The 24605-nt window shown below is 32.8% G+C and overlaps 1 protein-coding gene across 2 annotated transcripts in view; it reads left to right on the forward strand.

Annotated features, from left to right (window-relative positions):
• LOC126978437 (homeobox protein caupolican) overlaps positions 1–23906 on the forward strand; it is a 69654-nt gene extending 45748 nt beyond the window's left edge. For both annotated transcript variants that reach the window (XM_050827227.1, XM_050827228.1), the window contains exons 4-5: positions 21345–21643; positions 21864–23906. In XM_050827227.1, coding sequence (XP_050683184.1) covers positions 21345–21643; positions 21864–22375 — 811 coding nt within the window. In that variant the 3' untranslated portion in view covers positions 22376–23906. The remainder of the gene's footprint in view (positions 1–21344; positions 21644–21863) is intronic.
• Positions 23907–24605: the final 699 nt, after the last annotated feature.

Consider the following 24605-nt stretch of genomic DNA (forward strand, 5'->3'; position numbering starts at 1 on the left):
CGGGGTTCCTATCCGGCCATTGCAAGCTGAATGGGCACTTAGCCAGAATGGGTCTCAGTGAATCAAACCTGTGCAGATTCTGCTGCGAAGCCACTGAAGACCCCATACTCATCCTTCTAGAATACGAAGCCATCCTTTAAGACAGCCAGAACCAGGCTGTCTTAAAGGATGTCTTAAAATACTGGACCCTCTGAGAATCCTACGCTTCTTAAAAGTAATGTGAATATAATTTAAATCCCTGCACAGTAACACGTATCCTAGTTAGTAGCCTCGATTCTCCTCCTTAACTTTTAAGTTGAGGGCAGGCGCTCTAGCACAAGAAGGGGTCACAATAGATCTAGGATTTAAGTGCATTGAAATCCCCAAATCATAATAATAATAATAAGTAACATTCACACATACCAGCCCTAATAGCTTCAAAATAAAGTACATATTGTACAATTATGTGTTATTGTACGAATTACTTAGCCAGTTTTTTCTTGCAATTCCTAGCCGAACGAAGTCGAGGCAATTTACTAGTTCTATGAATAATCAGAATAAATAAGGTATCGTTAAAATTATCATAATTAATAAGTACCAACTAATATGAGTTTCGTAAATTAAATACAAGCACTGTACGTTGATATATTTTGCCGTCATTTCACATAACCTTCAAAGTAACCTAACTAGTTTTGTTTCAACGGCTCAATAACACTTGTTCGTAAATATTATGTAAATTGCTAAGCCATAATATTTATTAAATATGGCCGATATTGAATTAGTTTAACAAGCTGTTGACACCAACTGGATTTATAGTGATTTCAATTTCTAGAAGTCCACTGGTCGAGAAGAATACGTGTCTGATTATAGCTAATTGATTGATTGCGGGTTTACTTACCTTTGGTGTCGATTGGTATTTGATAACGTTTGGATCTGTGCACATAACAAGTTGCTATACTATACCACAAAGAGAACGCCAGATTTCCCCATACAGGTCTGTTGTCAGGGAGTACAATATTCACTTTGATTGAAGTGAAAAATCATTAGCCGCCCTTGGCACTTTTTGGTAGAGCAAAATCTTTTGGGATTCGAGTCACAGAAATACTTATAGCAGATTACCTGTAGCTATACAGCTGACGTATTGTGCAACTTTACTGCTGGGTATCTTATAAGTGAAATTGAATGGATTTAGTGCATAGTTCAATGTGTATAGATATACAGTGCATTGTTGATATAGTGTTTTTGTTCGATTGATATATTATTGAAAATAATATATAAATAAATTGAAATTAATATTTTAATTGTTCTAAAACATTATGAAATTAAAATTTAATAATAAAAGTTTTAAGATTTCACTTCTATCCGCAGTTGTAGAAACTGCCAATTTTTTTCTATACACGATCTTCGCTGCTCGTCTTGCTGGTTCCAAGTCCGGAACAGTCCCAATCTTAACGCAGCGATTAATACATATTAAAATTCGATTGTTTAACAATAATTTAACAATGTAGTGGCTGAAGCTTCCCAGTAAGTTGTGTTATGAATCTTGTATTGAAACTCCCAACTTTCCCTAGCCATAGTATTATAATATGTTGTATTTTGAGTATATTCGATGCGCTAAGAATATTAAAAAATGTAACAACGTTCAAACAGAGTAACGAAATTCTGAATTGAAATCGAATTTTTCATTTAAATTGTTTTTCAATTATTTTAAAATTTTATTCCTTCATAACTCTTTTAGACGTCATTTAGTACACAATAATCGTTTCGAAACAAATTGCGCTGACGTTGAAAAAAAAGAAAAGCTTGATCGTATTAATGACTGGTTGAATAATTTCTTACCACCAGGTGACCATGCGGGTTAAGATTTGCCTTCTATCCTTTACTTTTATAGAAGTGGAAAAAAAACAACATGTATGTATGACATATTCTACAATGCTTGGCAATGAACTTGAGTCTATTGAGACAAATTACATTTATCTCCGATCACTTCTACCATTCCGAAAACAAATAGCCCTCTGAAAGAGAAGATACAGCACTAAAAACTCTCCCACAATTATGATATGTGCTCTTTTATTAATACCATTAAGAATATGCACTTGAGTGATTCCCCACTAAGGGTATTTTTATTTTTGTAAGTTTCATTGTTAAACAAGATCCCCTTGTAAAAACCCGACTGTTGCACACGATCTGATAAATAAATTATTTTTATTTGTATTAGCACCAATGTTTTATTAAACATCTTTGTTTCTGGAACTTTATAAGAAACATTTTAGTTACTTTATCAACGTGAACAAATAGATATTCTATAAATAACAACTAAGGGTGATATCAACAATAAACAATATTAATAATTTATTAAATTCAATTAATTAAAATTAATTTATTGGCTCAAAGAAGAAAACAAGTGCTCACAGATAAGCTGAAGAATATAGTAATAATTTGTTTATATTAATTTATAATAATGACGATCAAATAAATCTTCTTATTGTTTTAATGTGAAGCATTTGTCTTCATCACCAACAGCAGTCATTCAACTATGTCTACTATATTTTATAAATAACAAGCATATTATATTTTTCCTGTAAACTTCGCGTTTTTTATGAAAAAATATTTAAAACCTCTCATACTTGCATAAAATCAAATAGGAAAAACCAAAATTTAGTGTCACTTTATAGATTCAAATACAGCTTACTGTTTTGACATTGAGCTTACACCGTCGGGGCAGATCACGGCGCAGAAGGACCAAAAACGCCACTCTCGCCTATTTCTTTAAAGTGCATGAAACTAACGCGGTGGCTTAACTTCCCATAAGCAATTAAGGCTTTTAATGTAATTCTATCAAAAACTACAATGTTCTATAGATACATAGATCATATAGGTATAATATTTGGAACGTAGTTCATTTTGTGTTAATTATACTATTTAACTCTAATGACGACTTGCTATGTTTCACCTTACCACAGTAGACATTACATATGTGGCGTGACCTTACAAAGGTCGTTGCCCTGGCACAGCTTGATCCGCATTTTTAATAGCGGAAAGAGTTTACAGGTAAGCTGACATAGAAAATACCAAAAGTCTGGAGACGTTACCTCTCTTTGAAAATATTTTGATAAGATTTGAATATGAACATTGTTAGTTTGGTTACCAAATATGAGTAATTTCTTAAAGTCGGTAATGTTTCATAATTAAATAATAATACTATTAAGCTATTAAAGGTAGCAATAATGTGCATCTGATGGAGTCATTTTAACATCATTAATATCAGACTTGGAGGTCCTAATTTTGTAAGGTAATTGATTTTTACCCACATTTATATAGAGATGTGGACAAATTTGCAAATGTCCTTAGCTCAATTCAAACTTATCACCAATTCGTTAAGTCTACATTTACTAAAAAGACTAAGATAGATCATAAACTAAATAATATCGCCAAAATACCTTTCGTGTGACCTGACATCAAGAAATTCATCAAAAACAATTTCACAGAATCGCTAGCAATATGAGTATATTTAAGAGATGTTAATAATTGAATAAATACTTCGTTAATTAGAGGGTGTCAAAATGTTAATAACGGTGTAAGAGGGAGTTTTTGAAGCGATTTAAAGGGGCAGGTGCGTTTCTAAAGTCAAGACCTTATCGGAACGATCTAACGCCTTTATAATCAACCATCTGAAAAAACATCAAAATGACATGTTATTAGATTATTAAAATGAGTTTAGCGGATTCAACTTAATAAACCAATATCTGGCCGACCGAGCTTTGCTCGGATATTTAGATTTGTACAAAACTTGAACAAAAAAAAACTAATAGGACATCTGGATTTTAACCGGGGTCTTCTGCTATCTTAAAATTATTAGACTCGTATATTTATAGATTCATCGCTTCAACCGCAGTAATAGAATCTATTCTTTCTATATATTCACTATAGTTTCCTCTAAAAGAAATATGACTAATGTAAGTTGTAGATATATTATGTTATATAACTCCCTTATGAATTAGTCGCGCCGGAGACCTTTTGAAGCTTGGACCCGTTACCCGATCGTCAATCGTGACGAGGTTACTAACTCAAACTCACACTTCCGCTCCGGTATAATTACAAACGGAAAATTCAACTACACTATACGCGACAATCAAGACGAATTTCGTCGAAGCAAAACGAAAATTATATTGCGTACAATATCAGAGAATTATCGACTTAGTGAGTATTGCTATATGGGCGATATTTGCAAACAATGCTCCTCAGGACTGACCAGGATGCGACGCACGTACCAATCTATTTGGCCTCCACCGATTCGATATCATGCACACAAAGTAACGATTACTCATGCCAAAGTTTATTTACGACAGGAAGAAATTGCAATTGTTTTCTCCTAATGGTTATAACTTCCCAATAAGCCGGCGCCCGTTTGCTTGCACAAATGGATTATCAATTAATTGTGTTTTTAGTTTTAGCGTATTTAATGAGCACTTAGCGGATGGTCGAGAATCTTTTAATTACTTATGGATAAAACCCTTTTGTATACTTATTATTAATGCAGTAACTTTATGAAGTTATGTCTGCTATAAATTACGGGAGCATATTATAAATCATTTTTATAATATTTGTGTAAACAATTATAACTCTGCGAATCAATTATCAGAGTTTGTTTGATTACTGCTTTTGACAAACTTTTGAATATTTTATCGATAAAATAAAGTATGAATTAAAATTGTACAAAATAACAAAGATTTTTATTATTTTTATCTAAAAGGTAAAAATTATGATAAATTTAAAAAATTTATAACATTTCTGTTGCCGATATCCGTGGGTGGTTGCCTCACCGCATAATATGAGCCTCTTGCCTGTTTGCCCCTCTTATGTAAAGAAATAATTATATGGCAAGAGAAAATATTATTATGTAACACGAACGCAAATCAATGCTAAGCGTAGGTGTGTGCATGCATTCAGGTTGTACTGTGAAGTTATGCGAAGCTAATTTGATATGTATGACAACTGGTTGTAAGCTATCGCCCGCCTGCTGGCTTCAACTACACCAATGTACTTGTATTAAAGGTCGTCGTCCAATGATAGCGACACAGAAAATATGTTTATCTATATATATATTGTGAATTGTCATAATATGTAATGAAATGTCACTAACTAAATTTAAAGATTTCAAATTAAAAATTAACGTTCCTTAGAAGTAGTCTCCATAAATTATTAAAAGTACTATCCGATCGATTCAATAATTTTGGCAGTATAACCGAAGGAATAATACGGTTCCCATTTTTTAGTATAGATTTATTCAAGTCAAAACAATTCTTTCCACTACGAGGAAGTTGACCAAGAATAATGGCAGCATTGGATAGCTTAGATGATCCGTTGACCGAAATTGCAGCACTTGGATTTCCAATAGCCAGTATTTTGTAATTTCTATGCGCCTCAGGGCCCCATGGGTCTAGTTTATTTTATATTAAATCAAATTATCCTGTTCGTTTCATTGTGGTGTAGGATTTCTGTTCAATTTATAGCTAGATTAGCTATCGCACGAAACGATACATTAAATAATCAAACGGATCGTGATTGCGACTAAATGGCATGTAAACGTATCGCATATTAGTATGGTGCGTTTCGGCATCGATGAAATTTCAATGATGCGTTGTGTATAATCACACGGTGCACTGCAAAATTGTGGCCTAGCCTGTTTGAATAACAGAGTAGATATATTTACATCTACTGTTACTGCAGCTTGTTTAACATTTTACATTCCACTCGACCTGCTAAGTTAAAAGTTGATTAGATTACGTTAATCAAGTTGGTTATAATATATCTACTGTATTTATATGATTTTTATACAATCTCTCTCTTTTCTATAAGTTTCTTATAGCTTTGCGTTTAGTGGAAGATTTTCTTTACATAATCCATAGGAATTGCTAATGTTATTAGTTTCTACAAAGTTATATTATTTAATAGAACTCATTTAAAATTTTAAGTATTGAAACTTCTTTGTATTAGTATTAATTAAAATATAAATTAATTAATAATTAGGTTTGTATCATACAGTAAAAATATTCCGTTTTGTATAAAATAATATCAATGGATTTATCCTTTATATCCTTTCTAAGGTTATTGTTATTTGTGTCTTGCAAACATTAAAAAGCTCAATATAAAACAATAAAATTTAGGGGTTTGTAAAATTATTAAAATGGAACCTAACAGAGATGCATGCGACCCAACAAAATACCTTCTCATTATTTTTTAAGGTATTGGATAAAAGAACATAATATAGCAAGTCAAAGAATATTTAATAAGGATTAATTATTTGCTTTGCAAAAGTTGGTTAGACATTCTTAGTGAAGGGTGAGTTTCATAACGTATCTACCGACTAAGTAGAGACATGTCACTGTGTTTTGTGTGGTCTATTTGACATGACATCACCTTACTGTTCATCGTCGGCTTGTACTCACATGGTTTTCGCTCCACCTATAAGGTCAGAAACATATCAAAGGGACGACAAACGCCTGTTTATTATTGTTACAACCCGTTATTTTGCACCTTCAATCAAATTTAATAATTCAATTTCCATCAAGGAACGGTAGATATAATTAGTGGTTATGATAGTTTTTCGATGGATGTAATTATTTGCAGAGATTTTTTTTTCGTTTTGTCACTATAGTAAATAAAAACATGTTTTTTATTTGTTAGGCCAGTAAAGCTCGAATGGAAGCAATTGCGGTGGTGATCACCTACAACCAGATTACCTATAACTTCGTCTCTCCTCCTAATTGTTATCTTTAACTTTAACAGTGGCAAGAGCATTTCGAACTTGTTTGACCTATAATCTAGTTACATTTTAATAAAACATATAAAATTCATTAAAACCTTATTTTTAATCAAGGAAAACTTGCAACTAATAATAATTTCAGATCATTTATGCTATACGCCAAGAATTGATACGTTGCCACTTTTTATCTCAATCCAAAAGGAAAATTATAATTGATAAATATAATTAAAGGATTTCAAGTGATATAAAGAATATTGTATACCGAAATAGGTGTCGTATTAAAATGAAATTAAAAGTACACGAAGTATGTACTCGAAACGTTACTGAATTTGACACGTAATTAGTAGTAGAAGATAGTATAAAGCCTAATATAATATAATAAATTTTAATGTCTAAGCTCATGTATTTGGTGTCATACAGATTTTCGTTTCATATGCCTTTAGTAAAACCATTGAGTGGGGTGAGATATTTTATGACATACTAAAATTTCCTAATATTGTTAAAGCTTTTACACAGCAGAAGAGAGCTGTGCTCTATATCAGTTTGTTTATGGTCAGTCTTTTCGGGAATAGTTTATATGAATGTGTATTCACAGTATATTTATGAAAAAGTAATACTTATAATGTGTTCACAAAAATTGTTACTTTTTGCTTAAATTTTTATTATTAATAGCTCCAACGTACGATATAAGGAATTGTGGGTTGCTAATTAAAGTTGACTATATAAAATACACAATAATTAGTAGGGAAATTTAATATACTTTCTATTATAATAAATTTAAAAGTTTTATTAAAAAACGTGTCTGCATTTAGTCTCAACTGCAGATTACATAAACTAAAAGTGCCTGGAAGTAAAAAATGATTGTCTTTAGAAATTATTTATTTTCATCATATTAAAAGTATTATTATTAAAATAACGTATATTATACCACTCCAAGTAGTCTTGAGCTTCTATTCTCGCTATTTGTTCTTGAAACAGCGATAGTGTTTAAAATGACTTGATAAAAATCAAGGAATAAATGAAAATAATAAAGCGCTACAATTATTGCTGATAAATTAATGTTATAAAAAGAAGAGGACCAAATGAACTCCCTTGGGGTGTTAAGAATGAAAGACCTCATGAGTGTTTATACGTGGACTAAGATAATTAAATGCAAGCATATACTACATAGCACCTGAATACGATTCCTTGTGACACAAAGCAGCTATTTTTAAAGTGATGATGATGAGCATTTTTTTTATCTATCTTGTCTAAGCCAATGCTGAGGTCAGCGTATATAACAGCCCTGCATTTATCAACCTGAGGACAAATATTATGCATAAAAATAATTTCTTTCTTTCTTGTTCAGATGAATTTAGTAAAGTCAATCTAATAACAATAAGTTTCCAATATGATATTGGATTGAATGATCAATGTGTCCTCGCCCTAACTTTTAGCCACTGTTTATCGTGTATACGTGTACTTACATAATAAACTGCCAGTCCTCCCGTGTATTACCGAAGTATGGAACAATAAAGAGTGTGCGCTACAGCATATAAATGAACAGAATCGTATGCTATGAACGCGCGCGTGCCATTAGTAAGCCTCAGTCGGTTCGAAGTAATTGACCGAGGGGCTAATTTCATTCTAGACACATTTTACGCTTCCTCTTTCCTTTTTCCTATCGGTCAGCGGCGGCCACGAGTCAGCCCGCGTCACTTCGTCATAACTTAAATATTACACAAACTACCCAGAGGATACTTGTTCGAACTTACTTTGCGCATGTATATTAGCGATTTTCTAGAATAATTTGAATAAAAATATTGATCTAAATTATTGTTGTCACTGACTTTCTCACGGAGAATAAGAAGCGTAAAAGATACATCAGTCATATTTTAAATTGGAACTGTTCTCCACCAAGTTCGTAGAAAAGATTTAAACTATTACAATAACACATTCTTAATCCGACATTAATTAAAATTCTTTAGACATAGGAAACATGTACACACAATAATCATACATATCAAAGTTTTCTAGAAAATAGACGTGTAAATAATACTGTTATAATAGAATCGTAACAATTTAAAGTGACAGTCAGATAAATATATGCCACTAGATATCATTTAGTTTTATATTAGATTCAGGTCACAAAACCGATTCTAAGTGAATCACGTCTATATTCATTAACATTGTGGGAGAGTAAATGGATATGTCAGCAGATCTAACCTTCATTCCTATTAACAAGAAATAAATAGCTACCAGAAAATCTTATATTGGAAAAGTATTTTTAATTTATACTGTTGATTATGTGTTTTATTTAGAACCTTTTATTTTAGTTCCAGCTATTTTTAAGTGAACGGCTCTTTGTAAAAGTTTTTGAAAATTTTATAGGTTACAGGAAAACATAAGTAGACAAGTGATAGTTATATTTTTTCAAAGAGTAATAAATAAAATAAAAGTGTATTTAATACAAGCGATGGAAATCACGTATTAAAGCATGTACCAGTACATCATACTTTGTTACAATTTGAAATCAAAATAGATATAATTTGCCCTGTGCTTCCCGGGGCGTAAAAATAATAAGGTTTCCAAGGCCCTAGGTATCGTAAGAGGTGCATTAGGGGTTTTAGAAGTGGGAGAGTCACACTACCGTCAGCACGAACGGCCAGGACTCTACCGGATTAAGTATTGGTATGGCTGTATGCCGGACTGAGTATTGCTGTCATCTCTGGTCTGGCACACCCCAGAGTAAGCTCAAATCATTTGACTGCGTGCAATACGGAGCTGCTCGAACTGTCGAGAATCCAATACTCTGCTGCTGCGGTTAGATCACTTGGCGATGCGTAGAGACGGTGCTTCATTATATAACGTCTTATACCGCATTTATGTCTAGTGTTCCGAAGAACTGTTTGATCTGATTCCCTGCCGTTGAAATCCACCTTCGCATGAAACGCCACAAATTAGCATATCATCACCACCAACCTGCATGTATGGCGTTCTTCTTCAGAGCGGTTTTCAAGGAACCTTCTTCCACGTACAACCAAGCTGTGGGTGTGTGTATGATTTTTCTTATACGGTGTTCCCAGGACGATAAAACATGGGTGCCTTCAATGAAAGAGTGAACACTTTTCTAAAAGTCCAGCAAGGCCCATGTGATTCCTCTGGTGCTGCAAGATAATGTGGACAGCGGTGATCACTTAACATCAGGTGACCGGTACGACTATAATGAAGTTTGCACTTCTTTTGTATGATCTTAGCACAGGTCGTTTTTTGAAATATCATTTTGTACATACTAACTTCTAGAAATATTATTTATTTTTTTACTAAATTATGATAGAGTTTCGTAAATAACAATTTAGAGTTATGTGTAGCTAATAATAATTACTTAAGTTTGAAATTGTTCACATTAGAATTATCCTGATAAAAGCTAGCACTTTACCAATGGGTATCTATTTAGTTATAAATATTTTATTATTTACATAATACATGGTAATAAATAATAGATGGGGGGTGATGCAAATATAAAAAAAAAAACAGTTGTCTTACATTAAAATTGAATACTTACAGTAACCCTTATTCATAATGGTCCGCTAAGGAGTGTTTTTTCTCATCCTGACTTAGGTCAATAGAAGAAGACAGAGTGAGAATTAGCACTGCTTTAAGTTAGCAGACTATTATGAATAAGGGGGTAAGTATATATATATATCAATACGACAATATAAATATATAAGTTAATGACTGCATTTACATTTTAAACGATTCTTTGAAGTTCTTTTCCGTTTATAACTCAACAATGGCTTCAACGATCTTGATGTACATTCGTATGCCGAAAGAGCAAGCGATATATTTATTTATTAATGTGATTTTAATACAGCTAATGGTTAAAAATAAATAATGTTTATAAGTAATATAATATGAGACAATGTATGAAAGTAAATTAATATCTGCGGCACTGACCATTCAACCGCTGATAATTATTATTTAAAATAACAACAAATATAGCAGCATAATTAAAAATGATTACAAAACAATGCCTCCCACTTTGTAAATTCAATGTTCTCATCAATATTAATAATATGTTAGTGATAAGAGCCGATATAGTATACTCGTTATGTAGGGCGAATATTAAGACATCTTGTGGGGTCCAGCCATTTGGCGCCAAGCAACAGTCTTACATTTCTAATATACTGCTGCTTACTGACATTTGATAGTGCGGTGTTGACATATTATGTACGTCTCACCAGAACTGATAAGTACTTCAAGGCGGTAAACAAATTTGTTCGTATTAATTGTTACTTGCTACAATAAGTGTCTGTGTGTCATAAATTAAGTTTATTATTGACTGTATAAGTGAAATAATATTGTAAGCATTAAAATGTGTTTTGAACATCTAATACAAGAAAATTAATTTGTCAGATTACATTGGAGTTTTGCCAATTTATTACCTGGACGTGTGAAAAGGTTTATGTATAATCAAAAACAAAGATAATTTTTGAAATAAATATATAAATCAATCAATGTGGAAGTCAAAATTTTAATAAGTAAGCCCTTGTAAAACGTGGTTATATAGATATAATATGATATCAATTTTCGAAGTCATACTATTATGATCCCAAAGACTTTAACATATTGTTTTTAAATATTTACTTAATCACGTAAAGGTACATCCTTACAATTTATATTTTGGCAAGAGCATTTTAAGAAGGCGAATCCGAATACTAATTTAAATCTCAGCGGTAAAATGACGTATTCAGTTAAACCTTTTTTGCAATATCTTATACGATGCATAGTCTAAGAGTCACGACTCTTGTTGAGAGTTAAAGTCGTGGTAAATGAAATGAATGAGCTATTCTAATATTTTTTGGCAACTGAGCATATGAGAAGATTAATTACTCGCATAATTTGTTTAGATCTATAAAAAAGGTAGTTTAATTCTAATTGCTACTATATTTGTGTTACGAATCATTATAGTATCATATTAATACAAAACAGAGAAACGAAATCAAACCCGGCCATTGTAAAATTTCATTGGTCAATAAAGAATATTTTAGCACTTTAATTTATTAACAAGTTCACAAATGATTTTAACCAAATAAAATGATTACATGATTCACATGTATATTTTGTATCAAATGGATGAGCAAATATAAAGAAAATAAATAAAAATGTATACATAGGTATATATACATAATAACTTCATAAGTATCCATTTTGATCAATGACTTTATATTATTAAATAATTGATTTATTCATACCGATAAATCTATTCATAACGGATTTGGTTGTAATTTACTACATCGAATTTTTGCTGACAAAAACCGATCCAGGTGTGCCAAAGATGAGCGTGGAAAACGTTTTTTCCAGAATTTTCACACTGAGTAAGGCTCATCCAGGTCTTTTATATTCAATTCATGGTTGGAAAAGAACCATTCTGACTTCATAATAGCTGGAGATTGGCCTGATCAAGATCCGCGAGATTATTTATTGTGAATTGATAGAGCATAGTATTATCTAATGCTATGATAATTTGGAGTCCCTAAAATGATCAAGATAAACAGACCTTAAATAAGGTAAGCAATGAAGAATTTTTCCTTAAAGAAGTTAGAGAACAGTAAAAAGTACAAAGGCCAATGGAGATCGTTTTGAATAAACTTCATATTTTTTACGCTACCAGGCTCCTTTGCACAGGATGCCAGCTAGATGATGGGTACCATAACGGCACCTATTTCTGCCTTGAACTATGCCGTAGCTAGTTAAGTCACTGGCTAAATGAGACTTAACATCTTATATCTCAAGGGAACGAGCACAACTGTTGACGCTCAGAATTTTTTGGGGCTATTCAAGAATCCTGAGCGATTAAAATGCAATATTCTAATGGGCAGGGTGTATCATAAACCATCAGCTGAACGTCCTGCTTGTCTAGTCCCTTATTTTCACTAAGAAACCATGTTAATGTCAAAAAATCGTAGCCCAAAATGTTCAGATCTGGTACATATAAAGGCAGTTCAGCTCTCTTAAGAGCCAGCACGTAGGCTTCCAGCCAAGCTTGGGTGCTTGGAGTCTTGTGACCAGATGCAGAGTCTACATCATCAAGGAGTCATAAATGAAGCTTTATGACTCCTTAATGATGACCACGTTAGAATTTTCCAAACCCTTGTAAAACTTCTTTGGAGTTATGAGCGAACACATTCGTCATTTTGCTTTCATTCGTATCGTTCATCGTGTATCGGTACAACAAGCATTTGAACTCTATAAGAATATGTTTAGGGCATAACCTCTATACAGACGTTAAGAACCAAGCTTCAAAATTCCTGTGATGATAAGCAGAGTCCTATCGGAAATCAACAAGTATCGATACCATATGCCTATGCCGATATGCCTATTACCTATAAGGCAAGACTTTCACAGACCCGATCATCAGTAATGAAAAGATGACAACACAGATGAATTAGCGAAGAAAACCTAATGATAATTCATACAATATTGTTCATTAAAACATTATGATTTTAAAAAGCTTTTATACTCCTATTTAAACACCTACGTAAAATTTCTACGCTATCATTAACAGGTTAAACAATGTAATATTAAAGTCGCAAGTATATTTCATCTTACTATATCAAATTCAAACTGATTTCCATTCGTAGACAATGTCATAATACAGTTGTTTTATCTTTTTTATTAACACTAATTTAGGTGAAAGTTTCATGTTTAACTATAATATAATTTCACTAACTATAAAAATACAAAATAAAATGATTTAACATACATATTGTATTTGTTTAGACGTGAGATTACTTTCTAGTGAGATGAGAGTTTTTATAACAATGTAATGTGACCGTTATACTCAAAGCAACCTACAGCTTTATATTATCACTTTGATTTATTATTATTGTTAAATTAATTAAAACTCAGTACATATTCGTATGCAAGCCGTGTTATCATTTACGTATATAGAGGTCAAGAATCAAATGAAACAGAAAAATAATTTGCCACTGATAAACACAAAGATAGTTTATAATCTGTAAATAAAGTTCTATATTTTATTGATAAACAATGTTTGCATTCAAATAACTTTATTGACGGTTTGGTGATGCATCGTTTTATCGTTGTGTCGAGCAAATTATAACAACGCATATAAAATTAAAGTTTTTACGATCATTTACATCATAAACATGCATTAACAAAATTTTGACATGATAATGTGAAACTTTACGACTATTTAGTTAAACAATCACTATTGTCAGTGTTAACCTTTATACCTGAATACATAAATTGCAATATAAATTAGATCATTTACTAGCGTAAAATAAACTGTTATAACCAATTGTGAATTGGCTGTATAAATTATGAAACAACCCTCTAATAAAAATAAAGATGGCTGTTAAATACGAGCGGTGGAATTACGCTTAGGTTGTAAACACCTACCGCCCAGTCGAGGCCAGCACGCCCTATTATCAGAATAAAACATTACCTATGGGGGTTTAAAGTCCCAAAATCCACCCTCTTATGACCGCGTATTACCACACATGTGACAGCTGTCTCGAAGCGGTCAATTATTAGCCCCGTGATATCATATACGACCGTTATCGCATATGTGAATGCGTGTGGTAGGCCGTAATAGTACTTTTTCAACGAGGTAATGTGTTTTTGGCATGGCGCGCCCCAACAATACTGACCAAACATTATTTAGTAGCGATTTAGCATACCTTTATAAAACATCGTCATAGCAAGACTGTTTGTTGCGTGAGTCGATTCCTATATTGCGTCGTATTTTAATAATTAGCTTTATCAGTAAAATTACGATATTAATGGACGCTTTGTGTTTGTGATTTATATATTCTTTGTGGATTGCTTGTTTCGTGGCTGTCGGGTCTGTTGTTGGTTAGCTGATGTTTTGTATATTGTTAATATCGGGTTAATTTGGAGTCGAGCCAAAAATATACATTGTTACTGAGTGCTTAAATTTTATATTGTTTTAAAGGCGAATATAATAACACTGGAGGGTATGATAACCATGTAAGTACGATGGGTTAATTTATTGGTTGTTTATCACTTAATATGAATTAACAATCCAATTTGAAAAATAGTTTAGTGTAAATCTATTTAGCCATGAATCACGTGTTGAGGATTCTGGTTTGGAGGTAAATTAAATACATTTTTGTTTTAAAACAAACCACATATCATTTAATTAAATAGGTCTATTGTACAGTTCACAGATTTCAATAACAGCTTATGAATTTCACAAGTTCAATTCTTTGGAAGTGACATTATATCTAAACTTTGGGTTGAAGATATTACTAGATAGATAGTTACTTTGTGTATCTAGCCACAAAATAACTTAAAAAATACTTCTACAGGTACCCGATAGATCTAACATTCACATGTTAGATCTATCGGGTCTAAAGATCCAACACTTACTTTCTGTAAGAGAATAAGTTGAAAAGTGATTTAACCAACCAAATAGTCAACATGTCAGGGCGACTAGATATGGGCTAGATATGGGTGACTAGATTAATAGTTTTTGTTCCTGTTTTGCTTATTTATCTTATTTAATGAATGAATTCCAATTTAACTACTTATTGGAGATCCTAGTCATACTAGCTGACCCGGCAAACGTTGTTTTGCCATATAAATTATTTTTAGACTTAGACTGTTTTTTTAACATTACTTTATTTTTCTAAAATAAAATAATTTTTCTAAAATAAAAGCCTTAGTAACTCCTTATTACATCTGCTACCTCCCAACACAAATCCCGTCAAAATCGGTCCAGCCATTTCAGAGATATACCGGAACAAACAAACGGACAAAATGTACAAAAAAAATTGCTTTGGTATATGTACCCGTATATTACATATTCATATACATGTTATTTTAATATTAGAAACAGACACTCCAATTTTATTTAGATATATATATATATACCATATTATTAGCTAATTATGACTTACTGAGTATTATATCTATGATTCTGTACCTAAAGCGTAATGCGTAACCCTTAAACAAATGTTTAGACTGTATCTCATACACGCAATAGGAAGACGTTTTTTTATGAGAAAATCAACGAGCTTAAGATTCATCTGATGGTATGTCATTACCGCAGCCGTTACTCTCTTGTAACACCAGAGTAATAACAAGATATTTTTATGAAAATAATGTATAAGACCAACTGGACGTTCAGCTGATGGTAATTGATACGCCCAGCCCATTACAATGCAGTGCTGCCCAGGAATCTTGAAAAACCCAAAAATTCGGAGCGGCAATACAATTGCAACACGTCCTATTTGCCCAGTAATTAAGAGCGAAACACGATAATGTTTACTCATTATTTCTTCACAGTAGAAATAGACGCCGTTGTGGTACCCATAATCTATCTGGCATCCTGTGCAAAGGAGTCTACCACTGGTAAAGAGATACATTCACACAATCCACAAGAGAGACACACAGATCTTTTGGCATTGTTTTTTAGAGTTCATGGTAAAAAGGTTGAGATATTTTCAAAACTATTTCGAATGTTACACAGTGGACTAACTGATTGAATTATTGATTGAAAATAGAAATAAGAAGAATACATTAAGTCAGCTCCACAAAATTTTGTCGTCGCATTTTTTCTAATTTCACCTATAACGAAACATAAGTCGTTCTCTAGTTGACACGTAATTCGATCTTCTGTACAATGCCCGATAAATTATCAACACAAAACTGTCACTGAGAGTTAAGAAGGCGTCTTTAATTTCATAGGCGGTGTATCATTTGACTGATAAACTCATTGGCGTGGAAGACATAGATGTTGTCATTGCATTTACGTATGTCAACGGAACAAGGTCTATATTGGACGATTATATTTACACACTGCACAACTATTACCTCACGCCATGCACATTTGTATGGGCTCGGCCGTTGTCATTGGTAAATTTGAATAGTACGTAACTTAATCCTAGTTGTTCGTACTTACATGGCGGCGGCGGCTTCTCAAAGACATATTACTATCGCGTTATATTTTCACATTAAAGGTTGTACAAACTGGTTACTCTACTTTTTATTGTATCTTATTATGTACAGGCTATATTTCATTATAAACGCTTATGCGCTAAGCATGTTCATCACACAACGTTGGTTATTTTGCGGGCAAGCCAATATTTTATTAAAGTCTCAACTCGACCTTAGTATGTAATTCGAATATTGAGTAAACAGATGAAAAAATACAGAGCAATAAGCACCGTCCATATATTATATAATGGCCGTGAATAATGCACATTTCAAATAAATTTGCATTATTCCAGATAGAATCAAAATGACAAAAGGTTTATTCCTATAAAGGTTATTTCTGTTATTAAGGAACCACTATTCCAGAGATTAAACTTCACATGTAGGTACGCAGAAGCTCACAAAATCCAGTTTTTCGGATATATGTTATCATACCTGTAATAATAACGTGTCCTTCCATAAATATACTCGTATCTATAGGATTTGTCGTCAATACAATGCCCTACTACTTAAAAATAGTAAAGTAACTGACATCCACAGTTCATCTGTTTGTAAATGGAAATCTAGTTGGTATAAGTTCCTTTAATAGCTTAAATTATTTAATAAAATCTTAATATTATATATACCCTTACCATAATTATTCCCGTCTATTTGTCCAAATATATATATTTTTTCTCTCACTTTCTTTTGTAATATAAAATCACCTAAAACTAGTTATAAAATCGATTTTTTTATTATTGTATTATTAGTTATTGGTTTCTGATAAACATGCTGTGTACACACCCTCGTGCAGTTGCAGAATATCTTGTGTTTAGCTGATAGTTTTTTTGTAAAAAATACTTCTACAGGTACCCGAGAGATCTAACATGTGACGAAAGATCTAACACTTACTTTCTGTAAGAGAATAAGTTGAAAAGTGATTTAACCAGCCAAATAGTCAACATGTCAGGCCGACTATATATGGGCTAGATATGGGTGACTAGATAAATAGTTTTTTTTCCTGTTTTGCTTATTTATCTTATTTAATGAATGAATTCCAATTATTTGTTGTAATTTTGTTGTGTGTACCTATTAAATAAATAAATAAATGTAGAAGCCCGCCCCGATTGTGATCTATTTACTAACAGACTTAAGGTATTGGTACAGTTGCTGTTCCAACTTTGTGAGTGCTCGCATAATAGTGTCTAGCAATAGCAATGTACGTGATTAATGTATTGTAACCGTGTTAATCAAAGTAAATAAATGAAATAATTTAAAAATATATATGTATATATATTTCATGGATAGATTTATGCTATGTAATATATATCACTTGAAAAATGCTTGGAGAGAAGAATTTGATGTGAATATAGTTATTTTTTTAATTTTCCTTGATTGTATCTGTCACAGCCATTTAATCGAATCCGCTTAGTCAGTAAAATACTTTGTAGAAATTCGTACGTTACCTATGTCAAAATTTATATTATAAATCCCTTTTACCTCTTCTGTACCCCTGTCAACGTGTTCGCAATATTTTAATACTGTTTGTGCAGTTAAGGCGCAACAAAAAGAACTGGTAGAATCACGTCATGTTCAATTATAATACTAGTCTAAATTAATTATAACAACTTAGAATTAAATTTATACTTATATGACGAAAAAGGGGTCTGCATTAGACCAGACGACTGAAGTAAAACAAAATATTAATTTATAAAATTGTTCAAGAACGAAATTATATTAGGGAATAATCAAGAAATTGCCGTTCACGTAACCATAGCGTTCGGGCGTAACGCTCTCGTCACACATTCACCAGCTTAAGTCAAGCTGGTGCTATGAAGTTTCACCTCAACACATAGAGTTTGCTTTAGACCACATGACTGAAGTAAAACAAAACACTAATTTAGAATATTGTTCAAGAACGAAATGATGTTACGAATCGATAAATCACCGTTCGCGTAACGCTCTCGTCACGCATTCACCAGTTTAAACTTCAAGTCAAGCCTGAGTAAAGAAGTTTTTCATCAAAAATTTATTCCTATAAAAGATAATAAACACATTATTAGGAATCTTCACATACCAACTGTGAACTTTTTACTATTTATAAGTCAAATGCTCTCGGTAGAGTCCCTACGCCAAGTGTTTAAGTATAAAAACAACAAGGAGTATTAATAAATTCAAGCATTCATTCATTCACCCAAGTGTTTGCTGTTAATAAAAATAAAAAGGCAGTTCATTCATAATTAGGATACGATAAAATCCAGCCAGATATCATCTATAAACCAACTGAATCAGGGACGAGCGCTTGCTTCTTTTAAATAACCGTGATAGGTAGCAGCAATATTTTTGTGTTTATCTCATTTTTACGAGTTTAAGTAGGAAACGCGAGGTGGCTTCACAGATAGGGATTTAATTGAAGGCGTGGGGTGACTCCACAGCTAACCAACCACCCGTTGTGGGTTGGGAAAAAATAAAAAAATGAAACGTACCCATCCCCGCGAGCACGGATGCTGTGAAAGTGGCACGTTGTGAATAAATGAACGTTTTTTTGTTTACTGAATACGCCTAAGCTGCGTCCCACTTTCGTATTGTCACTTCAATTCTATGGCTGTTTAGCTCATTCAGCCAAGCCTTCGTTAAATATTACGCCCAAGCTATATCACATTTTAAATAAACAATAACTTTTGAAATATAATCTCTCCTTGACAATTTTGTTCACGAATAATTGTACGTACATATCGCAAATTGTTGGTTGTTTATAGCGAGTTGAACGTTATTAAATTAGGCTGGTCGGTGGAATTAATGAAAACGGTAACAAAACAAAATATTCCATTTCATATTTATTTACGACAATCTCATTCTGGGGGGTGAGAAGAATTAAGTCAACAACGAACTTAACAATAGGCAGCGAGTTCATTTCGTTTGTGATATGGTGCAAAATAAGACGGTTTTCTGTTAGTAATAAAGTTCAAAATCGACTGTCTTGTCTTGAATCAGGGGCGATGCCCGTCACTTCTGCGATTTAAGTGACAGTTTTATTAATTTCCCATACTCATCCCTATTTTCCACCCTTCTCGGTTACCAACTGCAACGGTGGCATATGGACTCTGTTTACGATACGACTCGTAAAAGTGCTTATTAAATAATTAAACATCTTTTCTTTATTATTGTACATCAAATTTCCTGTTATTCCTTTGGGAAGAGATACTTTTCCTCTTCTTTTGTACTCTTCTTAGTTACTTAAAAGTAAAATATCTCCCAGGAACTCTTGTCTTTATTCTGGCATAGTAATATATGGAAAAATAAAGTAATGACAATGTTAACCTCTTATGAACATTTAAACCTTCTTCAATACAGTTAATGTAAAGGCATTAAGTATATTTGTTACATCATTTTACATAATGTAATGTAATTGAAATGATTTTTAAAACGATGAACCTGTAAATGTTCATTTAAAAGAGTTTCTTGCCACTTCTTCTCGTTATATTACAACTTTTTTCAAAAACGTAAATGTAAAAAGAAAAGAAAACTTATGACATTTAGAAGTGTTACTTCCTTGACCTACTCGAGGATAGTTTTGATTCGATTTGATCACAATATTTAATAATATGTAAGAGATACCTTCTGTATCAGTCAGATTTTAGTTTATCATTAATAAGTAACATTTTTTTATAAACAGTTAGAAAGAAATTGGTAATGTTCGAGTATATGATTTAATTAATTGGTAATTAAAAAATTTAAAACGCTGGGCCAATGAGAATTTACGTCTTTTCCTTTTATTTGACTATTTTATGACAATGCAGATTATATATTACCACAAGTTGAATATCCCACGTGTCTTGTCACTTCTCATATTATAAAAAGCTTATAAATATAACACTGTGATTCCGGACATTACCATCTAGATTTACAAGAACTGGCAAAACTCTCACTCTCTATATTATATTAGTATAGATAAGATTGTACGGGTCACACATTACAATCGAGATAATATTTATACGTTTGTATAGTGGTGCGTGGTCTGCAAACGAATGCGTACGGACGCTGAAGATAAGCTCCGGCTTAACGTCGGCACAGTAGCCGATGGGTTATCTCGATTTCAATTATTATACTAGCGCTTTCATTGGAGTGCCCGACCCCTGGAGGCGACGCTTCGGAAGGGGCTCACAATCTCTCTAAATCTCCTCTAATTCCAAGTGTATCATGTATGAACACTCAAAATCAGTTTAAATCCTTTAATGCCATTGACTTTAAAATATAACCTTCTTTATGTCATTACAAATCAAGTGATGGTAGCATAAAATGTTGCAATAATATTCGTCAATGTATTGCTAGTACAGAAAATAAATACTTATGTGTTAAAATATAACGTATTATCTATAACACTAACACTTGAGTATAACTTTAATTTAGTTTAAAAAAGTATTAAAACAATTATACACCTAATTACACCTTATTAACCTAAATTAGAGTGATAGGTCAGACAAAACATTATAGTATATAGTTCGTTATTGTTATGTGATATCCGTCACTTACTTAATTTTGGTACTATAGATAAAATTTGTATTATTATAATATAATATACTTCACATATTCATACTTAAGGTAAATTGTTGCATTATTTAATAGAAAAATAAAAAATTAATGATTTTGTTGGCAGATACGGTATGGATCTCAATGGAGCAAGGCGGAAAAACGCAACCCGGGAAACTACGAGTACATTGAAGGCGTGGCTCAACGAACACAAGAAGAACCCTTATCCAACAAAAGGAGAGAAGATTATGCTAGCAATTATTACAAAAATGACCCTAACACAAGTATCGACATGGTTTGCAAATGCACGTAGACGTCTTAAGAAGGAGAACAAAATGACTTGGGAGCCAAGAAACCGGGTCGATGATGACGATAATAATAATGATGATGACGATCACAAGAGCAATGATGGCAAAGATGTATTAGGTATGTTAACACTCGTTGTACGATACTATCAAAACAGACTCTACGCTGTCCAAAGTTAATTGGACCTTTACTGATATATCTACAGTTTTTTTGGATTAAAAGTTTTCTTTACTATACTTCTCTAGATGGGTACATAAATAATTGATAAAAAATGCGAAATATTTAGTATAGAGCGCATGATTCTCTGCTTTCAAATATATTAATAACAGTTTTCTTTCAGATGGAAAGGATTCCGGGACTGGTTCTAGTGAAGATGGGGAGAGGCCCCAGCAAAGGTTAGACCTTCTGGGTCAGAGAGCTGAATCGGAATGGTCGGAATCACGAGCTGACAGTGGTCCCGAATCACCTGAGCCTTATGAGAGGCCTATTCATCCCGCTTTTCAACATCTACCTTCAAGAGCACCACCTGGAAGCACACCAGCTTCTGCGAAGCCAAGAATATGGTCTCTCGCTGATATGGCCAGCAAAGAAGGAGAGGCTCCAGCGCCACCAGCCTCGGCATCTGCCTTTTACCAGTCCGCGGCTGCCGCTGCGGCCGCTCGCTTGGCGCATCCATACCGGCCTGAGTTGTACAGAGGATTGTATCCACCTACACATCCAGCAGATATGGCACTTCTAGAATATTCCCGATCTCTGGCTCTGGCAGCTCCAGCCCCCGCGCCCCCTGCGCCCTCACCGTCCTCCTCGTCGACATCATCGCTTGCCGAGCCCCCGCCGCCCCCCCGCGCTTGACCGCTCGCCACCCGTCCGCATCTCGTGCACCGACAATAAACCGCGATCTCGGCAGAATAAATAAGTGATGCGATCCATCTGTAAATACCATTTATATAAATTTGTATACATACGTATATAATATTCGTGATAATAATTATTAATAAGGCACCAGTAGTGAAGTTTAGAATTGTGATAGTGGACAGAGACACAACATGTGAGCCGTTTGGCGTGCGCTCGCAACTGACGTCGTGCCGCTTCCGTGTCGGATGCGTCCCGTGTCCGACTGGCCGCCGCCGACCGACCGACAATACTAGGTGCTAATTCAAATTGGACCTTGCGTGAAGTTTCCGGACATACTATCACAGTTTGATGAAACGAAGTGATTTAATAGTATAGGTATTAATGCGTGTTACGTTTCGTCTACTATAAACGACACTGTTTTAGATTATTATTTAATGTGTATATTGTAAATTATTATTTTAAAACGTTCTCTTTATATTTAGTGCCTAATTACGTCCAATATCCTATATTGTGTAAAAGTTTGTGAACGTTTTATCATACGAATTATAATATTTATTGATGCGAGGTCAGTAGTAATAGCAGTGCGTTGATATTTAGCTCCGAACATCATCTTTAAGTTATCTGATTTATTAATATCTAGTCAGGGGACTATAGTTGTCTACATAATACATTATTTTAAATGAAATGGTGACTACTATAGCAATTAACTCTTGAAAAATCATTATGTACAATACCATGTAAATTTACCCAGACTAAGTAATCTACAGATCGAGTCTATACTTAAAAATCATAATTTTCAAAGGCTTTCAAAATGGAACGGATAAAATATATAAAACGCAATTCATTTGATATATTTCAACCGAATTCCTTCAAATGAAAAACAAAATGTTTAAATTTGACGGTATTATCAAAATTATGATCTATATTATAATATAATTACGTACGATATTGGCTTGTTAACTGTTTCTGTTAGTATTTTATTCAGAATAGTTATAAGTCCATGGCCTTGTATATTTGTAAAATTGTCACCGTTAATTTGGTTCTATATAATATTGTAAAAATATTTTCTCCAATATAGAGACTGAAAGTCAAAATTGAGTCTTTAGTTTTGTAAATACTTACATCTCTGTTATTAGCATACATATTATATTGTAATCATATTAAGAATAATAAATAATAGTTAACACAAACAATATGTTCTCAAATTGCAAAGAAATTGTATATAGTTTAAGAACAATCTTTATGTGTGCAACGAAAGAGTTCTTACGATTCGGAGTATTCAAATACATATATTAAATTCCAGTAAATATTCATATGTGTTAGTACTGTTAGTGGTAATGTTTAAATTTAGACAGATTTACTTTTTTGATGTTAATTGTCTAATTTCACGACCACACTTTTCACGAGTAAAGTTAAGCAATATTATTGTTTATATATATATAAATATATTGTGAGCTTCAACGTCTTAACCGACTTACAGGAAAGTGTATGAATAGATGCAATAAAATTTAATACCCAAAATAAATAATCGCTTTTCATTATTTTATTATGCTCAAATATCTACTTACGATTAATTTAAGAATACTTTTATACGCAATAACTTCATAATTGACAATTGCAAACATAAAAGTTTTACATTAGTCTTATCCCATTGTAAATCAATCAAGATTCATACTAATATGGTCTAAGATGAGCCAAGTCCAATTAGTACATCAAAGGCGCACAGTGGTAATAAGTTCATTATGAAAATGCACAAATTTTCAACCGTAATTAGGTCGGAGTTTAACAAATACACATAAATCACCTGGATATAACCCTTTGAAGTGGCCCATGTCCGGTGACGCCGCTGCATCACCCTATAATAATAATATGTTGTACACTCATTATTTACCCAAGTATCATAGATGAAAGCGTCCACACCATAAATAAATAAATCGTGAACGTGTGACGATGTTGAAAGGGATGATTGAATTATATTGGAATCTGTGAGTAGATCTGCCTAATAGGCAAGCTTCACGAGACATGACGTATTGAATCCAAATCAGTAATAGTTTGTGTACCAATATTGGTTTTAACTATCATTACATCTAATACTTATCTAAAAATATGAAAACTACATTACTAAGGGTAACTGAATATTTTGTTTAAATTTATTACTTTTAAAAACAAGTGATCAAATAAGATAGTAATATTTCTAAATTGCAGAATACAAAAATTTTAAAATTAA

The sequence above is a fragment of the Leptidea sinapis genome, chromosome Z, assembly GCF_905404315.1.
Source record: "Leptidea sinapis chromosome Z, ilLepSina1.1, whole genome shotgun sequence".
NCBI lineage: Eukaryota > Metazoa > Arthropoda > Insecta > Lepidoptera > Pieridae > Leptidea > Leptidea sinapis.